The sequence below is a fragment of the Oncorhynchus tshawytscha genome, linkage group LG13, assembly GCF_018296145.1.
Source record: "Oncorhynchus tshawytscha isolate Ot180627B linkage group LG13, Otsh_v2.0, whole genome shotgun sequence".
Lineage (NCBI taxonomy): Eukaryota > Metazoa > Chordata > Actinopteri > Salmoniformes > Salmonidae > Oncorhynchus > Oncorhynchus tshawytscha.
Genome location: NC_056441.1, coordinates 41559457 through 41583199, shown reverse-complemented (window position 1 = coordinate 41583199; position 23743 = coordinate 41559457). Strand labels below are relative to the sequence as shown.

At 41.5% G+C, this 23743-nt stretch overlaps 1 protein-coding gene across 1 annotated transcript in view; it reads right to left on the bottom strand.

The window, feature by feature from the left end:
- Nucleotides 1-645: 645 nt before the first annotated feature.
- The window catches only part of LOC112264978 (CUB domain-containing protein 1), a 28157-nt gene continuing 5059 nt past the window's right edge, over nt 646-23743 (bottom strand). Inside the window, exons 3-12 of the mRNA XM_024441922.1 lie at nt 14910-15143; nt 12638-12994; nt 10478-10687; nt 9182-9538; nt 8671-9030; nt 8207-8404; nt 5788-6150; nt 3092-3448; nt 2149-2236; nt 646-2018 (exon numbers count right to left, since the gene is read on the bottom strand). Of these exons, the coding sequence (XP_024297690.1) occupies nt 1487-2018; nt 2149-2236; nt 3092-3448; nt 5788-6150; nt 8207-8404; nt 8671-9030; nt 9182-9538; nt 10478-10687; nt 12638-12994; nt 14910-15143 (3056 nt within the window). The 3' untranslated portion in view covers nt 646-1486. The remainder of the gene's footprint in view (nt 2019-2148; nt 2237-3091; nt 3449-5787; nt 6151-8206; nt 8405-8670; nt 9031-9181; nt 9539-10477; nt 10688-12637; nt 12995-14909; nt 15144-23743) is intronic.

Here is a 23743-nt window from a genome sequence, read left to right as displayed (position 1 = left end):
AATGGCTCCAATAAAAACTAAAGCCCCTTACCTTTTGAGTCTTCTAGGTTGGCCAGGATTTCACAAATGTTCAGCATTAAGTGAAGTTAATATCTTTTAAACTGAATGTCTTTCTGTAATTGAGTAGATACAACTCTGAAAGTCCTATTGTCCTTGCCATGTGTTAGTGTCATCAGAAAAGCACAAAGTGCACAGCTGAAAGATGTGAGACTTGACCATTTCCACTGCGTAAGAACCCTGGCCTGGGGCATCTGCGCTGCCTGAACCTCTGTGGAAGAGCTACCACACAGCCTTCAACTGCATTGCCCTTGGGTAGCAGCGACTACATCCACCAGCACATTGGCCCATATGAGCTCATCTGGCTGGACATCAGCGACATTGTGACTGAAGGCAAATGGATGGACCAGGCAGGCAACAGCATCCTCTACAAGAACTGGAATCCCCAAAGTTAAATAGTTCCCAGAACTGTGCCATCCTCTGAGACTAATGGTGGGAAATGGTTGGACAAGACCTGTCATGAGGAGAAGGCCTCTGTCTACGAGTGCCATTTCTGTTATCTGCATTTCCCCTGCTTGAATTATATTTTTTGTTGCCTACCAAAAAAAACATACATTGCTTTAAACCCCTGAATTTGGACAAGATGGACAAGATTTTGAACCAAAGTTTATTGCCACAATCTGATGACCCTTGGCTTCTGGCTAAAGGTTTGGTGGTTTCCTGTAAAAGTCCCTCAACAAATACTCAATGGTAACCACTCCAACCTTCCAAACAATCGATCTTCCGTGGTTCAAGGTTATAACAAGCTACAAGATGGGATTTAAAAGGTCACAGGTTTTAGCCAAAGGATTACTAATGTCACTTTTCCCCATAACAACAAGGAAGCCTTTTGTCTTTTCTTTGTAAGTTTTAGTGTTTTGGATTGATTACCTTGTCCATCCTAAAAAAACTATTACTCACAATATCACACTGTACACTTTCACAGACCACTCAAAATGTCTAATTAATTAATTAAAATAATTGGCAGAGAAAAAGTTTGGTAATGTCTAAAAATACATTTACAGAGAAAAACCTTTGGCAAACAGCATCAACAATGCAAAAAAGCTAAAAGCAACTCAAGGTTACTCATTAGATGCAACCCTGCTCCTAAATCCATGGCACACCAGTGGCCCAGGGCAACATTCATTCTATTAAGTACATACTAGCATATAAAACAAAGATAAAATACAATCAAGAAATATACACAAAAACCAAGTCCACCAGTATTGTAAAATCAGAAGAGCAGCACCATGTGCTGTAAGGAAGCGTAGACTCAGAGGCTCGAATGAAATGTAGTACCAGTGTTGTCTGATGGCCTTATGCAGTAGACAACACACCACTAATACAGACGCCCTGATTGTTATGCAAAGGCACATTTCCGCTCCATTTCTACACTGCAGTGAACTTGCAACAATGTGAAATAATTAACAGTAGTCCATCTCACAGTACGCTAAATGGATTCCTCCCCATCCGAGCCGATGAAGATCTCCGGTTCTAGGATTTGGTCTGCACCCGACAGTCGAATCGTATTTATATCCCCAGTGCTCTTGAATGTGCACAGCTCATTGTCCACCATCCTGCGGTCCATGAAGCCCATGCTGTTGTGACGGTTTATGGGCGTGCGAGGTCTTGATGGCATGAAGGATTCCGACGGGTCCAGGATAGGTCTGTGCACGTCTTTCTCGGGCACCAGTTCAGGCTCGTGGTCTGCAGCAGTCTCTGTGATCTCTGGCACTCCGTCCTGGAGCGGCATGAATGTCCGGTAGGTGTCGACCGGCTGTCCTTGGAAGTGGGCCTGGATGGTGCCCACATAGCTGGGCTCGCGGAGCAGGTGGCCATACACCATGGAGTCTTCGATGGAGGCGTAGACATGAGACTCATTGTCCGACCGGGTTTTGGGGAACATGCCGTCGCCTGGGATGAAGATATTCCCTTTCCTTACGAAGATGGAAGCCTCATTGACCATCGTTCTTTTCTTCTTCCTGTAAAGCACGAAAGAGGAATACAAATGGTTTTGAGTCAGACAAACTACAGCAGGGGAAACAGCCAAGTCATGGATTGACCTTAACATCAAAGCTATACAGATTGTTTTGGTGAGGCAGGTGTTCTCACCTTATCACCAAGCAGACGACTGCCAGCACAATGAGCATAAGGAGCACCACTGCTCCCACAGCCCACAGAATGGAGCTCTGGAGCAGCACTATAGAGACACACACAAGAAGATAATCATGATTAGATATGGTAATAATTATACAAATATAGCAGCATGTACTGTAGCAATGAAATGGGGTGCTGGTTTATGAGCAGGCTGAAAGACAGTTGCATGGAAGCATTATACTGTACATCCTCCCTTGTAACAAATCTACTCCCATGTAACAATTCAAAACACTATGGCAAGTTTCAAGTTGATTGAGCAAAGAGAAGTTAATTTACAAGGGTTTCATTTAGGATGTAAATAATGTTTTACAAAGGTTCCATTTTCTCATCTTTTGACGGATTGCTTAGATTTTCTCAAATCGTACTAGAGACAGTAATACGTGCTAAGAGTTAAGGTTCACAACTGAATTGCATGCTGTTAATTTATACTTTATTTTTTTATCAACACCTGCTTTGGCATACACCTTCCTACCCTCAAGAACATCAATCAGTTTCAAGTTGATAGAGCAAAGAAAAGTTGAATTAGGGTTTGAATGAGAGCGCAATATTATTTTGTAGAAAGTTGCGGTTTTCTCTTTTGACATATCGCTGAGCATTTTTCATACTTAGTAGAGGGATGAACATATATTCTGAGTTGAGTCAAGCTTCACTGCCAGCACCCCTAAATACAGTGTTGATGATTATGAGACCACCATGTATCCCTAATAAGTGCCCTACGTGTATTGATGTCATTTAAGAAATATAAATTGTTTTCATTTTCCCTCAAATTTAAGATCTCTTAGAGTTATTGAAATAACCAGAAAAGGTCTTGAGAGAAAAGATATCTGCATAATTCTAGAATTTATCACAACCATAATTCAGTCACAACTCCATAATAACATTATAAACAGGTCCTTACTGCTAGTATTCTGTAGGGTGACCTTGCTGAGCACACTGAAGTGTCTGTCTTCCGGCAAACAGTTGGACATGTTGAGGTAGAAGCTCTCAGGGACCATCAGCTTGTCCTCTGCCGCCTCATCCTCCCTTTGACTCAATAGCTCCTCTGGAGAGCCCAGGGTCTGCACCTTGATGCACGTGTGCCCCTGGCCACACTTGGGCTGGCTGATGTTAGTGAACAGCAGGTTGGCCTGGAGGTGGCCCGGCAGATTGACGATCCAGGACACGGTGGAGTACGGCTTCATACCGTTGGGCCAGTTTGGGGTGGCCAGGAGGGCAGGGGAACCCATTCTGGGCTGGACAGTATATATGATGCTCTCTGATAGAGAAAAAGTAAGTGATGAGGAACAATCATTTTCAATACAGTTTGAACACAGTGGTTGAAGGAGAGGGAGAATGGAATTTTCCACTGAATCCATTGTTAAAACAAATCCCCTTGCTATTGCTGTATTTCAGTGCTCTCTTGTGGATGTTACACAAGGAATCATAAAAAGGTATGTGAAGAGGGTATTAAACTGTCCAGTGTTTCCAGATTTCTATGAAATGTGACCTATAATTCATTAAAATACGAGTGAAATAATCACACTTTTTTGGAAGGAAAACTAAGTAGGACAAAAATAAGCTTTGTGTTGGAATGGTGTAGGCGTACCTAGGGCTGTGGTGGACAACATTTTGTCAGCCGATGATTGTCAAGCAAATAACGGTCAGTCTCACGGTAATTGACTGTTAATTAACAAAACACATGTAGCATCTCCTGGCTTCCACACACAGCCTACAAGCCACTAGTGCTGACCTTTGGAACATCTACATTTTAAATAGTCTAATAAATCCATGTAATATAGCCTACACCATCACAATACATCCATTATTTATTTTAGACAGGTCTAAAGAAACATGATATGAAGAAAATGTGGTCTATTTCAGAAGAACAGAATAACATACTCTGAGTTGTATTTATGTTAGGTCCTGATCTGGCTATGCCATATGGCAGTGGGCTACACTAGTTCATTAAGCAGACAAGATTTGCTTAGAATTTCGTAGCATCATTTTATATTATTTTATAGTATGAAAAATACAACTGAACAAAGCTGAATAAAACAAATAATATTTTCTCCAAACAATGAGGGAGTGCACATATGTGGCTGTGTTGAACAGTTAACAAAGAAATAGGTACTTCTATATGCTTCATTTAGAGTTATTCATGTAACTTCAGTTCTACCAACGTTGCTCTATATGTTTAGATTTTTTATACATTGTAAGGCTGCATGACGCGACTAATGATGATTTGAAAAAAGTCGCTTGAAATGCATGAGCTCTACTTTGTTTGTTGCGCAGGCTGTACACACTTCATCAGTCTCTCACTCACAATTTGACAAGCACTTGATAATGCCTCGATTTCCTGGCGGCATCCCCGTTGTGTGGCCGTAATGCTCCTTAAAAGAAATCCATGCCTTTTGTGGCCGTTGAGCCCTTGGGCTAAATATTATAATTCTCCTCTCCCTGAGTGCTTACGAAGCACCGCTCACTCAGATGGCTCTCCATTACGTGATCGGGTCTTTCTTACAGGCTACAAGTGAAGACTGACATTGGGGACACAACTGTGAGCACCCTTATCCAATTCCAAGGTGCATATTAAAGATATTGAAAGAATGGTCCACATTTACTTTTTGTCAGCCAACAAGATGAGTAGGCTAAATGAACAGCAAAAACACTAGCCTATGTCAATCTACTATTCCCCATAGTACAAAAGTTTACATATTCTATTCTGTGTGAGAAATAAATATTCCAAACATAGTCTGGGACAGTTGTGGGATGCGATAGATCCCAAATTAATACAACCACTAGCAACAAAAAAACATTTTTTCACGCAGGGCATCATTCACAAGTGGTAATACATAATTCACAAGTGATAGGCTAATATTGTCACCCATCTGACTATTCTTGATTTAATGCTGTATTTACATATACTAAATAATGTGTGTGTGAAATTAGTTCTGATTTAGAACAGACCATTATCATGCACTGTCTCAAACCAGGGGAAGGGGGGAAAAAATACACGTAATCTATGCACTTAAATAGCGAATGTAGGACGCTTTTCCTGTGGTTAATTTTCATGCCAGCCAGGTAGGCTATACTCCTGTTGTAAAGATTATCAATGTGCTTACTGTTAGGAAGGTTGATAAATAAATATAGTAGATCTAGCCTATAGAAAGCTGATGGGATCCTCATCTTTTTAATAAAGGCCATCACTCAGTTCTCGCACGCAATTGCATATCATATAGAACTGTTGCCCAACATGAGATCATGGGCTCTCATTAAGTGTTTGATTAGATTTTAGATGACATTTGCATTGATGTCAGAGTGATTATATGGACATTAGAGTGCTGAGTACCAGGCAGTTAGCAAGTTTAGCAGGCAGCAGCATGAGCTTGGAAAAACCTAATTACCGTGACTAAACTGTCACGTGGAATTTGACTGCCTTCATGACTCCACATGATACCACATGGCGGTAATATGGTCACTGTAACAGTTCTAGGCATACAAATGGGGATATAGGATGAGTAAATTTGGGTATGAGTTAAAATGAGATTTTCACTGGACAGTTAAAAGATTTAAAACGTGAAAAAAAGAGACTGCAAATCCAGTTAGTTAGCATACCTGAGATTTCATCACTGAAGGACACATTGAGGAAAGGCCCTTGATTCAGGCTAAGGTCCTTGGCTGTGGCAGTGACAGAGACGTTGGAGTGCACTTGGACTTTGCGAATGATGCCTTCGGAGCAGAAGTAGCCAATGGAGGACCCATCACCCTCAGCTATGTGAAGGGAGACACTCCCATTGCATTCCTGTCCTGGCAGGGACTGCCTGAGGTTTCCTGTGGGGGACAGTAGATCCACAGTGCCATATACTGGGATGTTGAGGTGCCAGGTGAAGCTTTGTAGTAGCGTAGGGAGGCACATCGGAATTTTGGGGACCGTGAGAAGAGTCCCGCTCACAGAGCATGAGTCCAAACTCTGGCATCCTGGAATAGATCCACAGAGGCTTGAGAGATTATAATGGTTTACACACAGTGCTTTCAGAGTATTCACACCCCTCTACTTTTTCCACATCTTGTCGTGTTACAAAGGGGGAATAAAATGGATTCTGCATTTTTTGTCAATGATCTACACAAAATACTCCAATGTCAAAGTGGGAAAAAAATTCTAACATGTCAAAACAATCAAGAAAAATAAAACATTAATATATGCAACCCCCGGAGTCAATACATGTTAGAATCACCTTCGGCAGCGATTACAGCTGTGAGTCTTTCTGGGTAAGTCTCTAAGAGCTTTCCACACCTGGACTGTGCAACATTTGCCCATTATTCTTTAAAACATTTCAAGCTCTGTCAAATTCATTGTTGATCATTGCTAGACAACCATTTTTCAGGTCGCCATTGATTTTCAAGCAGATTTAAGTCAAAGCTCTCGACATTCACAGTCTTCTTGGTAAGCAACTCCAATGTAGATTCGGCTTTGTGTTTTAGGTTATCGTCCTGCTGAAAGGTGAATTAATCTCCCAGGGTCTGGTGGAAAGCAGACTGAACCAGGTTTTCCTCTAGGATTTTGCCAGTGCTTAGCTCCATTCCATTTATTTTTTATCCTGAAAAACTGTCCTTAACGATTACAAGCATGCCCATAACATGATACAGCCATCACTGTGTTTGAAAATATAGCGAGTGGTACTTGGTAATGTGTTGTATTTGCCCCAAACATAACAGGCTATTCAGGCCAAATTTTGTACAGTATTACTTTTGTGCCCTGTTGCAAACATGATATTTAAAATATTTTATGCTTCCTTCTTTTCACTCTGGCAATTAGGTTAGTAAAAGTCTAAAATTATTTGGTTTTAAATATACTTCAGTATGAAAAGAAAACATAATTGCTAAAATATACTTGAGTATCAAAAGTATGAATAATTTCAAATTCCTTATATTAAGCAAAATGTTCTTATCTTTTTAATTTACGGATAGCCAGGGGCACGCTTCAACACTCAGACATAATTTACAAATGAAGCATGTGTTTAGTGAGTTTGTCAGATCAGAGGCAGTAGCGTTGACCAGGGATGTTCTCTTGATAAGTGTGTGAATTACACCATTTTCCTGTCCTGCTAAGTATTCAAAATGTTATTTTGGGTATCAGGGACAATGTATGGAGTAAAAAGTACATTCTTTTTTTTTTGGAATGTAGTGAATTAAAAGTCAAACATATAAATGGTCAAGTAAAGTAGACACCCCCCCAAAAAATACTTTAGTACTTTCAAGTATTTTTTTAGTACTTTCAAGTAAGGACTTTACACCACTGAAAATTAATAACTTCACCATGCTCAAAGGGATATTCAGCTACATCTAACAACAGCTGCCCTTCTTTTCATTGGAAAACCTCCTTTGTTGTTGAATCTGTATTTGAAATTCACTGCTTGACTGAGGGACCTTACAATTATCTGCAAGTGTTGGGTACAGAGATGAGGCAATCATTCAAAAATCATGTTAAACACCATTATTGCACACAGAGTGAGTTCATGGAACTTATTATTGCACACAGAGTGAGTTCATGGAACTTATTATGTGACCTGTTAAGCAAATCTTTACTCCTGAATTTATTTAGGCTTGCCATAACAAATGGGTTGAATACTTATTGTCTCATGACATTTCAACTATTCATTTTTTATTAATTTGTAAAAATTCACACATTAAAAAAAAATAATAATCATTCCACTTTGACATTATGGGTTATTGTGTGTAGGCCAGTGAAAATAAAATCTCAATTGCATCCATTTTAAATTCAGGCTGTAACAACATGTGAAAAAGTCTAGGGATGTGAATAATTTCTCAAGGCACTGTACATTAATATTATTGGTGCACATCCTTAGATTTGGATAATACAAAGACCATCTGTTCTAGCTTTGTCGCGAAGATACTCTAACAAGCTTAAATGAGAATGGTATAGATACTGTCCATAGTACTATAGTTCCTATGTTCAAGTGTAGTTATTTTGGAGGCAATACATGCAATCCTACTGTATGTATTGTTACAGTACCTATGGTTTTCGTGGCTGTCAGACGTAGGTCTTCACTTGGACAGTCCAGGAAAGAAAGACTTGCTTTGGTTCCTGAGGGAACTGTGATCTTCTCCTGGACCACAGAGTCCTTCCTCATCTCACAGTGGGAGTCAGAGCCCATCTTCTCAATGTGGAGGAATGGCCCTTCCTCCTCTGACAGATTTACAGTGCAGAGAACTGACCAGGGAATACAAGACAAACAGTCACAATCATCCTGAGAAATAGGTCACTGATCACCACTCAATTAATTTGATTGAATGATCAGGCTAATTTTAGGCCACAAGTTTATAATGGAAATATTAGTGGTGTATTGGTTTTGAAAAGTCTAGTTTTGGTTTAACAGATTGCATGCACAGAATAAATAAGCATCTTTGGATCTTATTTGTGATTGCTTACAGCACAATCATGTCATAACAATTTATGATCGTCAATAGTCTTTGTACCTGGATGGCCGCTCCTCATTACCGAGAGCCTGAAATGTAGGGACAGGCCCTGTTTGGTCTTGTCAGTCTCACAGTTAAACATAGTCATGGTGAAGCTGCCCTGCCTGTGTGTTGGCTGGGGGTCCACCAGGGTCTTCTGGATGCCCACCTCTCCATCCTTGTCGTAAATCACCATCACTTTCTTCTTCCGGCAGAGAGGCGCCGTGTAATTCAGGAAGTTAACTGTGTAGTTATGCATGCCGGGCACCATGAAGTCCCACCTCATCAGGTCATTGTCAGAGAAACCTCTAGGGTAGTTGGCTGAGAGAAAGTTTGTATCGGACACCCCACGAGGTAGGTTGACTTTTACCACAGCCAGCACTGGAAGGAAGAGGGTTAAATAAGGTATAATGACATGAGTAATTCTGTCATTAGAGGGATACCGAATATATATAGGCTAATAGGGATGACCTCAGTGACCTCAACAGGCATCGATTTCCTGTGGCTCCTCCAATAGCTGCCAGACACTCACTTTTAATCTCCGGCCCAACAGTGACCTTGAAGTCCAGCGGCTCCAGCTTCCTGTCCCCAGGGACCTGCAGGGACACTCGGCCCTTGTACAGCACCTGGACCGTGGTGATGGTGCCATCTGGGCAGAACATGCCGATGGTGGCGGGCCCGGTGCGCTGGTAAGTGATGATGGTGTAGGTATGCTCGTCAGGACAGGACTCAGAGGGTGGGATCTGTCTCATTCCCGGTGATGGGAAGTCCAGCTGGAAGGAAAGGCCAGGTGGAACTTTCAGGTCCCAGGTGAAGGTTCTGTTGAAGTCTGGGAAGAGGGAGGACTCCGCCTGGACAATGTTCCCACTGCAGGCGATCTCTGTGCAATCTGGAGGAGGAAAAACATCCAATTGGCGACAGATTTTTATGCGAATATTCTAAAATCTGAAAATATGCGCATTTCCCCACCAGTGGTGTTTCCACCAAACTAACTTGTTTCAGTGCGTGATGACATAGTGCTCACAAAATGTACTTTTTCACCTACATTTTAATGTACTGAATAAAAATCTAAAAGCTCAATGTGTCTCCATCGCAGTTTCAACTCTGCCAAAGGTTTGGTCACAAAAACTGTTAAATAGCAAATGTGCCCACTCTGGTCTTGGCACATGTGCTCTAGCCTACTGCTCAGATACAATGTGGGTAGGCTGTGCGGGTAGGCTGTGCGGGTAGGCTGTGCGGGTAGGCTACTCTACATGATTAGACTATTATGGATGAGAGAATATTTTTATCTGTCAAACAGCAGTCAAGCATCGACCACTATGTTCCCAGAATAAGACCCTCAATATTTATTGGAAAGGAGCATCAATCATCACTGTGTATCATGCTGTGAAGTTCATCATCATTTATTTAATCTGTATCCTAATAACCTGCATGGTTTCCCAAGTCGTAGTGGGAGGACCACACACCATATCATAACCTGACTCCAAGTTTAATTCGATATGATGATTCTTTTTTAAATATTTGTGCATAATTAATTTTACAGACAAAAAGGTCCCAACATGTCTAATGAACAAATGATCTGTGAGCATTTATAAAATTGTAACGAAGCCTCCTGTAGTTTCCATCCCAGCTTTAGAGATTTAGTTTTTATGGGGTATGACTATGTGGATGGAATCATGGTTAGTGAAGCTAACCGATGACCAAGGGTTTACACTTTTAAGACTCCTATTGGGTCCCTTGTGCCAGAGAAGCTCAATCAAGTGCTACTAGAAATCAGGTTTGGTCAGTGCCCTGTTGAGGCAAGGAAAATGGGTCAGAGGCGTCTTACCAATATCCCTGTTGATCTGCACACTGAAGACATATTGTGGCTGTGGGCAGGTGAACGTCACAGAGATGTTGTGGGCGTCTTTCAGGACGAGTTCTTTGGAGTTACAGGTAGGCCCCTCCCCAACACACACACTGCACTCTTTGGCTTTGGCGTCTCTGCTGATGGTGACGATAGTGTCTGGCTCTGGGGTCACTGACATCATTCGGCTCTCTGAGGATGATTCGAAACATAAGCACTCAAACTACACTGAACAAAAATATAAATGCAACAAGTGCTGGTCTCATGTTTCAGGAAATTAAATAAAAAGGTCCCAAAAATGTTCCATACGCACAAAAAGCTTATTTCTCTCAAATGTGTTTACATCCCTGTTAGTTAGCATTTCTTCTTTGCCAAGATAATCCATCCACCTGACAGGTACGGCATATCAAGAAGCTGATTAAACAGTATGATCATTACACAGGTGCACCTTGAGCTGGGGACAATAAATGGCCACTAAAATGTGCAGTTTTGTCACACAACGCCACAGATATCTCAAATTTTGAGGGAGCGTGCAATTGGCATGCTGACTGCAACAATGTCCACCAGAGCTGTTGCCAGAGAATTTAATGTTAATTTCTCTACCATAAGCCACCTCCGAAGTCGTTTTTGAGAATTTGTCAGTACGTCCAACCGACCTCACAACCGCAGACCCATTGTGAGGCCCATTTTTTTAAGGTACACTACATACACAAAAGTATGTGGACCCCCTTTCAAATTGGTGGACTCAGCAATTTCAGCCACACCCATTGCTGACGGGTGTATAAAATTGAGCACACAGCCATACAATCTCCAAAGACAAACAATGGCAGTAGAATGGCCTGTACTGAAGAACTCAGTGACTTTCAACGAGGCACCGTCATAGGATGCCACCTTTCAAACAAGTCTGTTTGTCAAAGTTCTGACCTGTTAGAGCTGCCCCCGTCAACTCTGCTGTTATTGTGAAGTGGAAACGTCTAGGAGCAACAACAGCTCAGCCGAGAAGTATTAGACCACACAAGCTCCAAGAACGGGACCGGCGAGTGCTGAAGCGCGTAAAAATCGTCTGTCCCCGGTTGCAACACTCACTACACTCACTTCTCTAGAGTGACGCTTCACAATCTGGCGGTCCGACAGACAAATCAGGGTTTGGCGGATGCCAGGAGAACACTACCTACCCCAATGCATAGTGTCAACTGTAAACTTTGGTGGAGAAGGAATCATTGTCTGGGGCAGTTTTTCATGGTTCGGGCTAGGCCCCTTAGTTCCAGTGAAGGGAAATCTTAATGCTACAGCACACAATGACATTCTAGACGATTCTGTGCTTCCAACTTTGTGGCAACAGTTTGGGGAAGGCCTTTCCTGTTTCAGAATGACAATGCCCCAGGGCACAAAGTGAGGTCCATACAGAAACGGTTTGTCAAGATCAGTGTGGAAGAACTTGACTGGCCTGCACAGAGCCCTCACCTCAACCACATCGAAGGCCTTTGGGATGAACTTGGAACGCTGACTGCAGGTGTCCACATACTTTGTAGTGCATATCTGCATTCCCAGTCATGTGAAATCCATAGATTAGGGCCTGATTTCCTTATATGAATTGTAACATCTTTGAAATTGTTGCATGTTGGGTTTATATTTTAATTCAGTATAATTCATTGTTCGGTCTTCAACTAAATATAAATTTAGTGTACATACACTACATTACCAAAAGTATGTGGACCGGTTGGAAAGGAGGCATAATATGACGGTGCCACGTTGAAAGTCACTGAGCTCTTCTGTAAGGCCATTCTACTGCCAATGTTTGTCTAAGGAGATTGAATATACACCTGTCAGCAATGGGTGTGGCTTAAATAGCCGAATCCACTAATATGAAGGGGTCTCCACATAGACACTATATGGGGTGGCCTAGTGGTTAGAGCGTTGGATTAATAACCGGAAGGTTGCGAGTTCAAACCCCCGAGCTGACAAGGTACAAATCTGTCGTTCTGCCCCTGAACAGGCAGTTAACCCACTGTTCCCAGGCCGTCATTGAAACTAAGAATATGTTCTTAACTGACTTGCCTGGTTAAAAAGGTAAAAAAAATATACACAAAACTATGGTTCACATTATTGTGAGGCATGAACAGAAGAGTTGAAAGAGCTTACGTTTCTTCATTGGTTTGGCAGTGGCCGTGAATATAGAGGAATTCACCTCCCCACCGTTCTGAACTTGCAAAGACACTGTGGCGTTGCTCAGTATATCTAAGTGAGCCACAAGGCCATTCCTGCAGTATGTTTGAGTTTTGACCTCTCCTTCAGTGCTGGTGCTGGTTACAGCGTACTGGTAGCCATCTTGACAGATCTCTGCTTCAGTCATCTCCTTCAGCCTGTCACTAGGGAAGTCCAAACTCAAAACGGTCATCTCTGGCACATTTAGGTGCCAGACAAGGGTTCTAATGAACTCTGGGAAGAGGGAAGGCTGAGCTGCACCTGTGGCAGGGCTGCAAGAGTCCTTGGTGCAATCTGGGTAAAATAAAATTACATAACAGGTAAGAGGAGAAGTAACACAAACAAAACCTGCTTAACAGTTCACCCGTAGTGCTAGATTTGAAAGGTGGCCTTAACTGTTTTTATTAGAGGTCGACCGATTATGATTTTTCAACGCCGATACCGATTATTGGCGGACCGAAAAAGCCGATACCGATTAATCGTCCAATTAAAAAATAATGTATTTGTAATAATGACAATTACAACAATACTGAATTAACATTATTTTAACTTAATATAATACATCAATAAAATCAATTTAGCCTCAAGTAGATAATGAAACATGTTCAATTTGGTTTAAATAATGCAAAAACAAAGTAAAAGTGCAATATGTGCTATGTAAGAAAGCTAACATTTCAGTTCCTTGCTCAGAACATGAGAACATATGAAAGCTGGTGGTTCCTTTTAACATGAGTCTTCAATATTCCCAGGTAAGAAGTTTTAGGTTGTAGTTATTATAGGACTATTTCCCTCTATACCATTTGTATTTCGTTAACCTTTGACTATTGGATGTTTTTATAGGCACTTTAGTATTGCCAGTGTAACAGTATAGCTTCCATCCCACTCCTCGCTCCTCCCTGGGCTCGAACCAGGAACACAACGACAACAGCCACCATCGAAGCAGCGTTACCCATGCAGAGCAAGGGAAACAACCACCCCAAGGCTCAGAGCAGTGAAGTTTGAAGCGCTATTAGCGCGCGCTAACTAGCCAGCCATTTCACTTCGGTCACACCAGCCTCATCTCGGGAGTTGATAGGTTTGAAGTCATAAAAAGCACAATGCTTGGACGCACAACGAAGAGCTGCTGGCAAAAAGCACGAAAGTGCTGTTTGAATGAATGTTTACATGCCTGCTTCTGCCTACCACCGCTCAGAAGTAGACACTGACTCTACTCCAGCCACTTTAATCATGGGAATTGATGGGAAATTATGTAAATATATCACTAGCCACTTTAAACAATGCTACCTTATATAATGTTACTTACCCTACATTGTTCATCTCATATGCATACGTTGATACTGTACTCTATATCATCGATTGCATCCTTTTAATACATGTATCACTAGCCACTTTAACTATGCCACTTGGTTTACATACTTATCTCATATGTATATACTGTACTCGATATCATCTACTGTATCTTGCCTATGCTGCTCTGTACCATCACTCATTCATATATCCTTATGTACATATTCTTTATCCCCTTACACTGTGTATAAGACAGTAGTTTTTTTTTTGGAATTGTTAGTTAGATTACTTGCTCGTTATTACTGCATTGTCGGAACTAGAAGCACAAGCATTTCGCTACACTCGCATTAACATCTGCTAACCATGTGTATGTGACAAATAAAATTTGATTTGATTTGATTTGATTTGAGATACTTGTATGCTCAGTCAGATTATATGCAACGCAGGACACGCTAGATAATATCTAGTAATATCATCAACCATGTGTTGTTAACTAGTGATTATGATTGATAGTTTTTTTATAAGATAAGTTTAATGCTAGCTAGCAACTTACCTTGGCTTACTGCATTTGCGTAACAGGCAGTCTCCTTGTGGAGTGCAACGAGTGAGAGAGGCAGGTCGTTATTGCGTTGGACTAGTTAACTGTAAAGTTGCAAGTTTGGATCCCCCGAGCTGACAAGGTGAAAATTCTTTCTGCCCCTGTTATGAAAGCTTGAAAATCGGCCCTAATTAATCGTCCATTCCGATTAATCGTCGACCTCTAGTTTTTATGCAGTATCCTTGTTGACACAACTACCACCCACAGCATGCATATCAAATTCTGAAGCAGCTGTCTGTGGGGTACGTCTTTTTGACTGGTTTGACCGAATTAAGGTGGCAGCCTAAAGGGAAACCCAATACAACAACGTTTCTCTAGACTCACCGATTTTCCTGTGGATCTGGATGGCAAAGGCCCTCTGAGGCAGTTCAGTGCAGTTGAAGAGCAAGGTGATGTCCTCATCTGGGACCAGGGCCAGAGATGAGTGACAGGCCGTCTGGGTGTCATTCTCACCGCCACGGACTGTGCACACAGAACACTGTTCCAATGGAAGGAGCAGTGAGGACGACACAGTCACAGCGGCATCTTTGTCAGGGTGGACATTCATGTGCAGACATTCTGAGGGAACAGAACAAAGGTTATTTATCATATTTTGCAGTCTAAACAGAAAAGGCTAATCTACTACTATATCGTTGTATTGAGGGGTAAAACTGTTGTTTGAATCAATGAACAGGCTAAGATTTCTGAGGTGAAGGTAACAACAAATACATGAGAGAAAAAGATTATAAAACAGTGACATAGCATTTCAGTTTCACTGAACATTGGGAGTAGGCTAGATAGGCTACCTATTTGCATGTCTGGACTCGAGGCTGCACTGGTTATTGCACAAATACACATCCTTCCAGAACACTCAGTTACATTTTCTCTCAGAGGAAAATATGAATTTAGGTTCTCTGTGACATTCAAATTGACAGAAAGTAGCCTGTATCAAGTCCAGTGTCAGATGACTGGTCTGTGTCTAAACCTACCACGACGGAAGCTCTTTTGTCTTTGAATAGCATATCAACATATAATTCTACTTTAATAACAATTTAAAAAATGTGACTAGTGTTGATGCTTCTGCAAACAGCGTGGTACCAAGCACACCGGCCACTGTGTACTCGACTGTAAAGTAGCACCCACAATTAAGTCAGTACTCAGACTGAAGTCTTATCAAAGCCCTTGTTACAGTTATGTAGGTGATCTAACAAGGGTGTTCAAAGAAAAAGTACTGTACTCTCATATTGTTTGAGAAACTCATCCTTTATTTGAAAACCTAAATATTTTGAGTAAAGTCTAATGGTTACATGGTGTACATCTTATGGTGTTAAGATGGAAGTTTGGTATGGTTAACTCAATACTTTCCATAGGCTGTTCTCTGTGAGAAAAGTACTATTGTACTGCACCTACAAGAACATGCAGGAAATGTTCATCACCTGAACTTGCAGAGACTTGAAGCAAGCCCAGAACAATGACAGAATTCACATCACACAGTATGGTAAAAAGTGTTGCCAAAGGGTGATTCCTCACAAAACTAGAATTTGGGGGGGATTTTTATGACATTTCATCTAAAAAAAAGGGTCCTTTGGGGGAAGAGTTGTTGACATATATTTGACATGATTTTGCTAGCCCACCACCACCCCCAGCCTCCATCTCTTTGACTGTGCTTCCGTTTCATTTCAGGGTGACTGATATAGCATATTGAGCACACTGTCTGTAGTTATTTTATTATCTTAAATGATAGAGGCTTGCCCTGGCAGTGAGATGCCCTGGAAGAGCAGAGCCTAAACCCAAGACCTAATGAAATGTATTTTCTATTAAATGGTTTTCTGTCTGAAATATACGGCATATCAAAGTTCCAAAGTAGGATCTCTGCTACTTTTAGAGTTAGAATCTAATTTAAGCAGAGTAGCCTCTGCCAGGCTTTCACCTTAACTTCAGTATGAAAGCCTGTAGAAGACCTGGTCAGAAATATGCTTAAAGGAGGTGGAATGTATACAGAGACTGAAGAGAAAGCGATACATCCGGCTCCCTCATTTTTTCCTGATAAGGTTAGGGCCGCTCTGGTTTGCTTATTGCCTCCACCCCGTGGAGGTGGTGTCCCAGAGCGAGATATCGCACTAGCTCAAGGCAAGCAGGCAGGGGACAATGGGCACGTTCCTCTGCTCACGTTGCTGACACATGCCAGATCTTACAACACCTGGATATGTAGTTTATGTATCAGCTAACCACATATTTATTGGCAATCTGTCAGTCGATGACGACGTCTGAGTTAGGGGATCGCGACCAATAAGTAGGACAGAGCAAGCTGTTCCCTCTCTCACATGAGCATGCCAGATATTGATCACGTTTCCCTGCTCAGACGTTGCATGCATATATACGCTGCACGCAATGTCGGAGCAGGGGAACGCGACCAACGTTAAACGGCTTCAGTCATTCATCTTAAATTTATCCACCATCTTTGGTTGCTTTGGTGCAAGACCTTTGTCCCTCCCAATAATTGGAATAGGCACATTCAAACAGAGGCAGAGAATCTAAACTGAAAGCAAATCATTTTCATAGATACCGACATGGAGTAGTGTCATTTCAACCAAATTATATACAAAATAAAAACAATTTCATAAATATCAATTTTCAAAAGTATAATATGCTAGCACTGTGAATGAGCATACGTAAATATATTTGATCCCCTGCTGATTTTGTACATTTGCCCACTGACAAAGAAATGATCCGTCTATAATTTTAATGTTAGGTTTATTTGAACAGTGAGAGACAGAATAACAAACAAACAAATCCAGAAAAATGCATGTCAAAAATGTTAAAATACAAATCAATTTCTAATGAGGGAAATAAGTATTTGACCCCTCTGCAAAACATGACTTAGTACTTGGTGGCAAAACCCTTGCAATCACAGAGGTCAGACGTTTCTTGTAGTTGTCCACCAGGTTTGCACACATCTCAGGAGGGATTTTGTCCCAATCCTCTTTGCAGATCTTCTCCAAGTCATTAAGGTTTCAAGGCTGACGTTTGGCAACTCGAACCTTCAGCTCCCTCCACAGATTTTCTATGGGTTTAAGGTCTGGAGACTGGCTAGGCCACTCCAGGACCTTAATGTGCTTCTTCTTGAGCCACTCCTTTGTTGTCTTGGCCGTGTGTTTTGGGTCATTGTCATGCTGGAATACCCATCCACGCCCCATTTTCAATGCCCTGGCTGAGGGAAGGAGGTTCTCACCCAAGATTTGACGGTACATGGCACCGTCCATCGTCCCTTTGATGCGGTGAAGCTGTCCTGTCCCCTTAGCAGAAAAACACCCTCAAAGCATAATGTTTCCACCTCCATGTTTGACGGTGGGGATGGTGTTCTTGGGGTCATAGGCAGCATTCCTTCTCCTCAAAACACAGTGAGTTGAATTGATGTCAAAGAGCTCCATTTTGGTCTCATCTGACCATAACACTTTCACCCAGTTGTCCTCTGAATCATTCAGATGTTCATTGGCAAACTTCAGACGGCATGTATATGTGCTTTCTTGAGCAGGGGGACCTTGCGGGCGCTGCAGGATTTTAGTTCTTCACGGCGTAGTGTGTTACCAATTGTTTTCTTGGTGACTATATGGCCCCAGCTGCCTTGAGATCATTGACAAGATCCTCCCGTGTAGTTTTGGGCTTATTCCTCACCATTTTCATGATCATTGCAACGCCACGAGGTGAGATCTTGCATGGAGCCCCAGGCCGAGGGAGATTGACAGTTCTTTTGTGTTTCTTCCATTGACGAATAATTACACCAACTTTTGTCACCTGCTTGGCGATGGTCTTGTAGCCCATTCCAGCCTTGTGTAGGTCTACAATCTTGTCCCTGACATCCTTGGAGAGCTCTTTGGTCTTGGCCATGGTGGAGAGTTTGGAATCTATTTGATTGATTGCTTCTGTGGACACGTGTCTTTTATACAGGTAACAAACTGAGATTAGGAGCACTCCCGTTAAGAGTGTGCTCCTAATCTCAGCTCGTTACCTGTATAAAAGACACCTGGGAGACACCATAAATCTTTCTGATTGAGAGGGGTCAAATACTTATTTCCCTCGTTAAAATGCAAATCAACTTATAACATTTTTGACATGCGTTTTTCTGGATTTTTGTTGTTATTATTATTATTATTAGTATTATTATTATTATTATTATTATTATTATTGTCTCTCACTGTTCAAATAAACCTACCATTAAAATTAGACTGATCATTTCTTTGTCAGTGGGCAAACGTACAAAATCAGCAGGGGATCAAATACTTTTTTCCCCTCACTGTACCTTCCCCAGGCTCTAGAGAACACGTTGGGCGAGACATGGGGTGCGTTCAGTTCACTTGCTACATGGTTTGGAATGGTTTGTACTGAACATCACGTTACCCCAAAACGTACGTCCCTTAAAAACCGACTTTGAGATATGTTTGCTCAGTTCTGTGGGTGTGCCAGGGTGTTGCTTGACAAAAATGAGTGGTATATTTAAAGGGCAGCGATGCATTTTGAACCCACAACCCAAACAGGTCGTTCACTACAGCACAATTTTGGTTTAATTGAACGTTACACTACATTTTTTCATCCTGAACACAGGCCAGGAAGCGGAGGCCACCAACAGAGTGAATGTGAAAATTGATTCAAAATGGTCGCCCTCTGCTGGTGATTTGCAGGCTGTCCAATGATACAAGTAAACAGAGGGCTGGATTTCATACCAATGAAAGTATACCAAACTTTTTTGATATACTCAGAAGACTATTATTAGCATGTTTTAAATCACACCTATATAAATGGTAGATTATCAAACACGCAAGAAGAAGGTCTGATTTCATTACTCCTGAAACAGGATCCAAGTGGTATATATACAGATAACTGTCAAGAGGAGTAAAACAAGGTTGTCCACTATTGGCATATCTATCTATCATTTTGATAAAGTGTACTATATTATGTATTGGATCACAAAAAAATGCAACTTCTACATTAGTGTAGGTGACCAATAAAATGGTTTGACGGGGATGTGGACATACTCGGTATACATATCCCGAAAGAAAGAAATTCTCACTCCAATAAATTTGATTATAAAGTTAACAAAAATAGATACGATCTTGCTACCATGGGAAGGAAAATACCTGTCTGTCTATTTGTGTAAAAACCACCCTGATTAACTCTTTAGTCATGGTGCTTATGGTTTTGCCTACACCTGCTTTTTAAATTATATGAACAAAAAAATAATACATTTTGTTTGGAATGGCAAGCCAGACAAAATTAAATGGGCCTATTTATATAATGAATATGAACTCAGAGGGCAGAAATGATTAAATATTAAAATAATTAGACCTCTCACTAAAGGCATCAGTCATACAAAATGTATACTTAAATCAGAAATGGTTCTCTAGTAAAATAGTAAGAATGTCTCACCCAATGTTCAAGAATGGCCTTTTCCCCTTTATACAGATTAGCGTAGCCTAGTGGTTAGAGCGTTAGACTAGTAACCAGAAGGTTGCAAGTTCAAACCCCCGAGCTGACAAGGTACAAATCTGTCGTTCTGCCCCTGAACAGGCAGTTAACCCACTGTTCCTAGGTCGTCATTGAAAATAAGAATTTGTTCTTAACTGACTTGCCTAGTTAAATAAAGGTAAAAAATAAAAATAAAATTACAATGGCTCACAATAATCTCCAAAATATCATTATTTTTTAAACACGCCTTAGAAAGTTGGTTGCAATTTCAATTTAATCTACCTGAAAAGACAGGACAAATAACAACAAAAATTGTGGTTAAACTCAAATATACTAAATTGATAAAAAATGTTGATAAAATGATTAAAAAAGGTATAATCTCTGTAAATGATATCATAAATAGGAGTTGTGTCACACATGCAGCTAACACAAACGTGTACAGTTGAAGTCGGAAGCTGCAAGGCATCCGCACAACATGATGCTGCCACCTCCGTGCTTCACGGTTGGGATGGCGTTCTTCAGCTTGCAAGCATCCTCCTTTTTCCTCCAAACATAACGATGGTCATTATGGTCAAACAGTTCTATTTTTGTTTCATCAGACCAGAGGACATTTCTCTAAAAAGTATGATCTTTGTCCCCATGTGCAGTTGCAAACCGTAGTCTGGCTTTTTTATGGTGGTTTCGGAGCAGTGGGTTCTACCTTGCTGAGCAGCCTTTCAGGTTGTCGATATAGGACTCGTTTTACTGTGAATATAGACACTTTTGTACCGGTTTCCTCCAGCATCTTCACAAGGTCCTTTGCGGTTGTTCTGGGATTAATTGTCACTTTTCATACCAAAGTACGTTCATCTCTAGGAGTCAGAACATGTCTCCTTCCTGAGGGGTATGACAGTTGCGTGGTCCCATGGTGTTTATACTTGCGTACTATTGTTTGTACAGATGAACGTGGTACCGTCAGGCGTTTGGAAATTGCTCCCAAGAATGAACCCAGCTTGTGGAGGTCTACCATTTTTTTCTGAGGTCATGGCTGATTTAATTTGATTTTCCCATGATGTCAAGCAAAGAGGCACCAAGCATACTTCCAAAGTTGTGGCAAAATGGCTTAAAAAATAAAAGTCAAGGTATTGAAGTGGCCATCACGAAAGCCCTAACCTCAATTTCACATTCTTAAAATAAAAGTGGGGATCCTAACTGACCTAAGGCAGGGAATTTTTATTTGGATTAAATGTCAGGAATTGTGAAAAATTGTTTACATTTATTTGTCTAAGGTGTATGTAAACTTCCGACTTCAACTGTACATACATACATACATACATACATACATACATACATACATACATACATACTCAGCAAAAAAATAAACGGCCCTTTTTCATGACCCTGTCTTTCAAAGATAATTCATAAATATCCAAATAACTTCACAGAATTTAAACACTGTTTCCCATGCTTGTTCAATGATCCATAAACAATTAATGAACATGCACCTGTGGAATGGTCATTAAGACACTAACCGTTTACAGACGGTAGACAAGTAAGGTCACAGTTATGAAAACTTAGGACACTATAAAGAGGCCCTTCTACTGACTCTGAAAAACACCAAAAGAAAGATGCCCAGGGTCCTAGCGTGAACGTGCCTTAGGCAACCTGCAACGTTGCCTTTGGGCACAAACCCACCGTCGCTGGACCAGACAGGACTGTCAAAAAGTGCTCTTCACTAATGAGTGAGTAGTGTTGTCTCGGTCGGATTCGTGTTTATCGTCGAAGGAATGAGCGTTACACCGAGGCCTGTACTCTGGAGCAGGATCGATTTGGAAGTGGAGGGTCCGTCATGGTCTGGGGCGGTGTGTCACAGCATCATCGGACTGAGCTTGTTGTCATTGCAGGCAATCTCAACGCTGTGCGTTGCAGGGAAGACATCCTCCTCTCTCATGTGATACCCTTCCTGCAGGCTCATCCTGACATGACCCTCCAGCATGACAATGCCACCAGCCATACTGCTCATTCTGTGTGTGATTTCCTGCAAGACAGGAATGTCAGTGTTCTGCCATGGCCAGCGAAGAGCCTGGATCTCAATCCCATTGAGCATGTCTGGGACCTGTTGGATCGGAGGGTGAGGGCTAGGGCCATTCCCCACAGAAATGTCTGGGAACTTGCACGTGCCTTGGTGGAAGAGTGGGGTAACATCTCACAGCAAGAACTGGCAAATCTGGTGCAGTCCATGAGGAGAAGATGCACTGCATACTTAATGCAGCTGGTGGCCACACCAGATACTGACTGTTACTTTTGATTTCGACCTCCCCTTTGTTCAGGGACACATTATTCCATTTCTGTTAGTCACATGTCTGTGGAACATGTTCAGTTTATGTCTCAGTTGTTGAATCTTATGTTCATACAAATATTTACACATGGGAGTATTACAGTGTAATTAATACATTTAATATATACCATAGCAAAAATAATCATTTGGTTGTGTTTATGAAGGGTTTGGTTAACATTAAAATAAAAATCATATTCTATTTCAAATAACACAATAGCATTTGCATTAAACCTGGCCCTAACCTTCCTATGGTGAAGCATGGTGGTGGCAGCATCATGCTGTGGGGATGTTCTTCATTGGCAGGAACTGGGAGAATTGTCAGCATTGATAGAAAGATGAATGGAGCAAAGTACAGATAAATCCTTGATGAAAACCTGCTCCAGATTGCTCAGGACCTCAGACTGTGGCGAAGGATCACCTTCCAACAGGACAAAGACCCTAAGCACACAGCTAAGAGAACTCATGAGCGGCTTGTGTAAACTTACGACTTCAACTGCATATAACATAGGTAGATGACGTAATGACACCACGAAAAACACAGCGCTACACAGCATCCCTAACCTAGCCCAATGTCTGCTGTGTGGATCTATTTTGATGTTTCAAGGAAGATAACAAAAAGGCCAAATGCAACATTTGTGCTGCAATATTTCCCGATGGGAGAAAGTGAAATCTTTCAATACCACAAACCTAATTACTCATTTGAAAGTGCATCACCCCCAGACGTTCAGCCCCTACTTAAAACAAAAGGCAGAAAAAACTAAGCGCTTCCAACAACTAAACAAGTTCAAGTCGAGCAGTCATTTGAAAGAGTAAGAACATTTCAGCGAGACAACTCAAAAGGTGAAATCCATTAACGCCAAGATAATGGAATTCATTGCCCTTGCCAATCAACCGTTCTCTGTCGTTGATGATGTTGGCTTTCCCCTACTGGTTCAGCACCTCAAGCCCCGGTACACACTACCAAGCAGGTGATTTATCAGATGTTGCCCTATCGGAGTTACACAGCATTGTTGAAACGCACATCCATGAGATACTTGCTATGGGCGTCACTGCTATTAGCTTCACGGCTGACATTTGGACCAGCGATGTCAGCCCCTTGCGCATGCGAAGTCTGACAGCACAGTGGGTGGATGAGGATTTTGTACTGAGGAAAGCCGTATTGTGCGGCTTTCCTCAGAATGTGCTGGTCCTCATACCGCTGCGGCCATTTCAATGGCAGTTGAGAACATGTTTGAAACTTGGAAACATAAACACACTAGCATTCAAACAACTGACTGGAGAAATAAGCTCATCAACTGCGTCTGCAGCAGACGTTGATACCCTCTGTCATGGCATTAAAACTCTACTAGCAAAAGTACTCTACTAGAGGTTGTGAACAAGCGATTCGTGGCATTCTCTC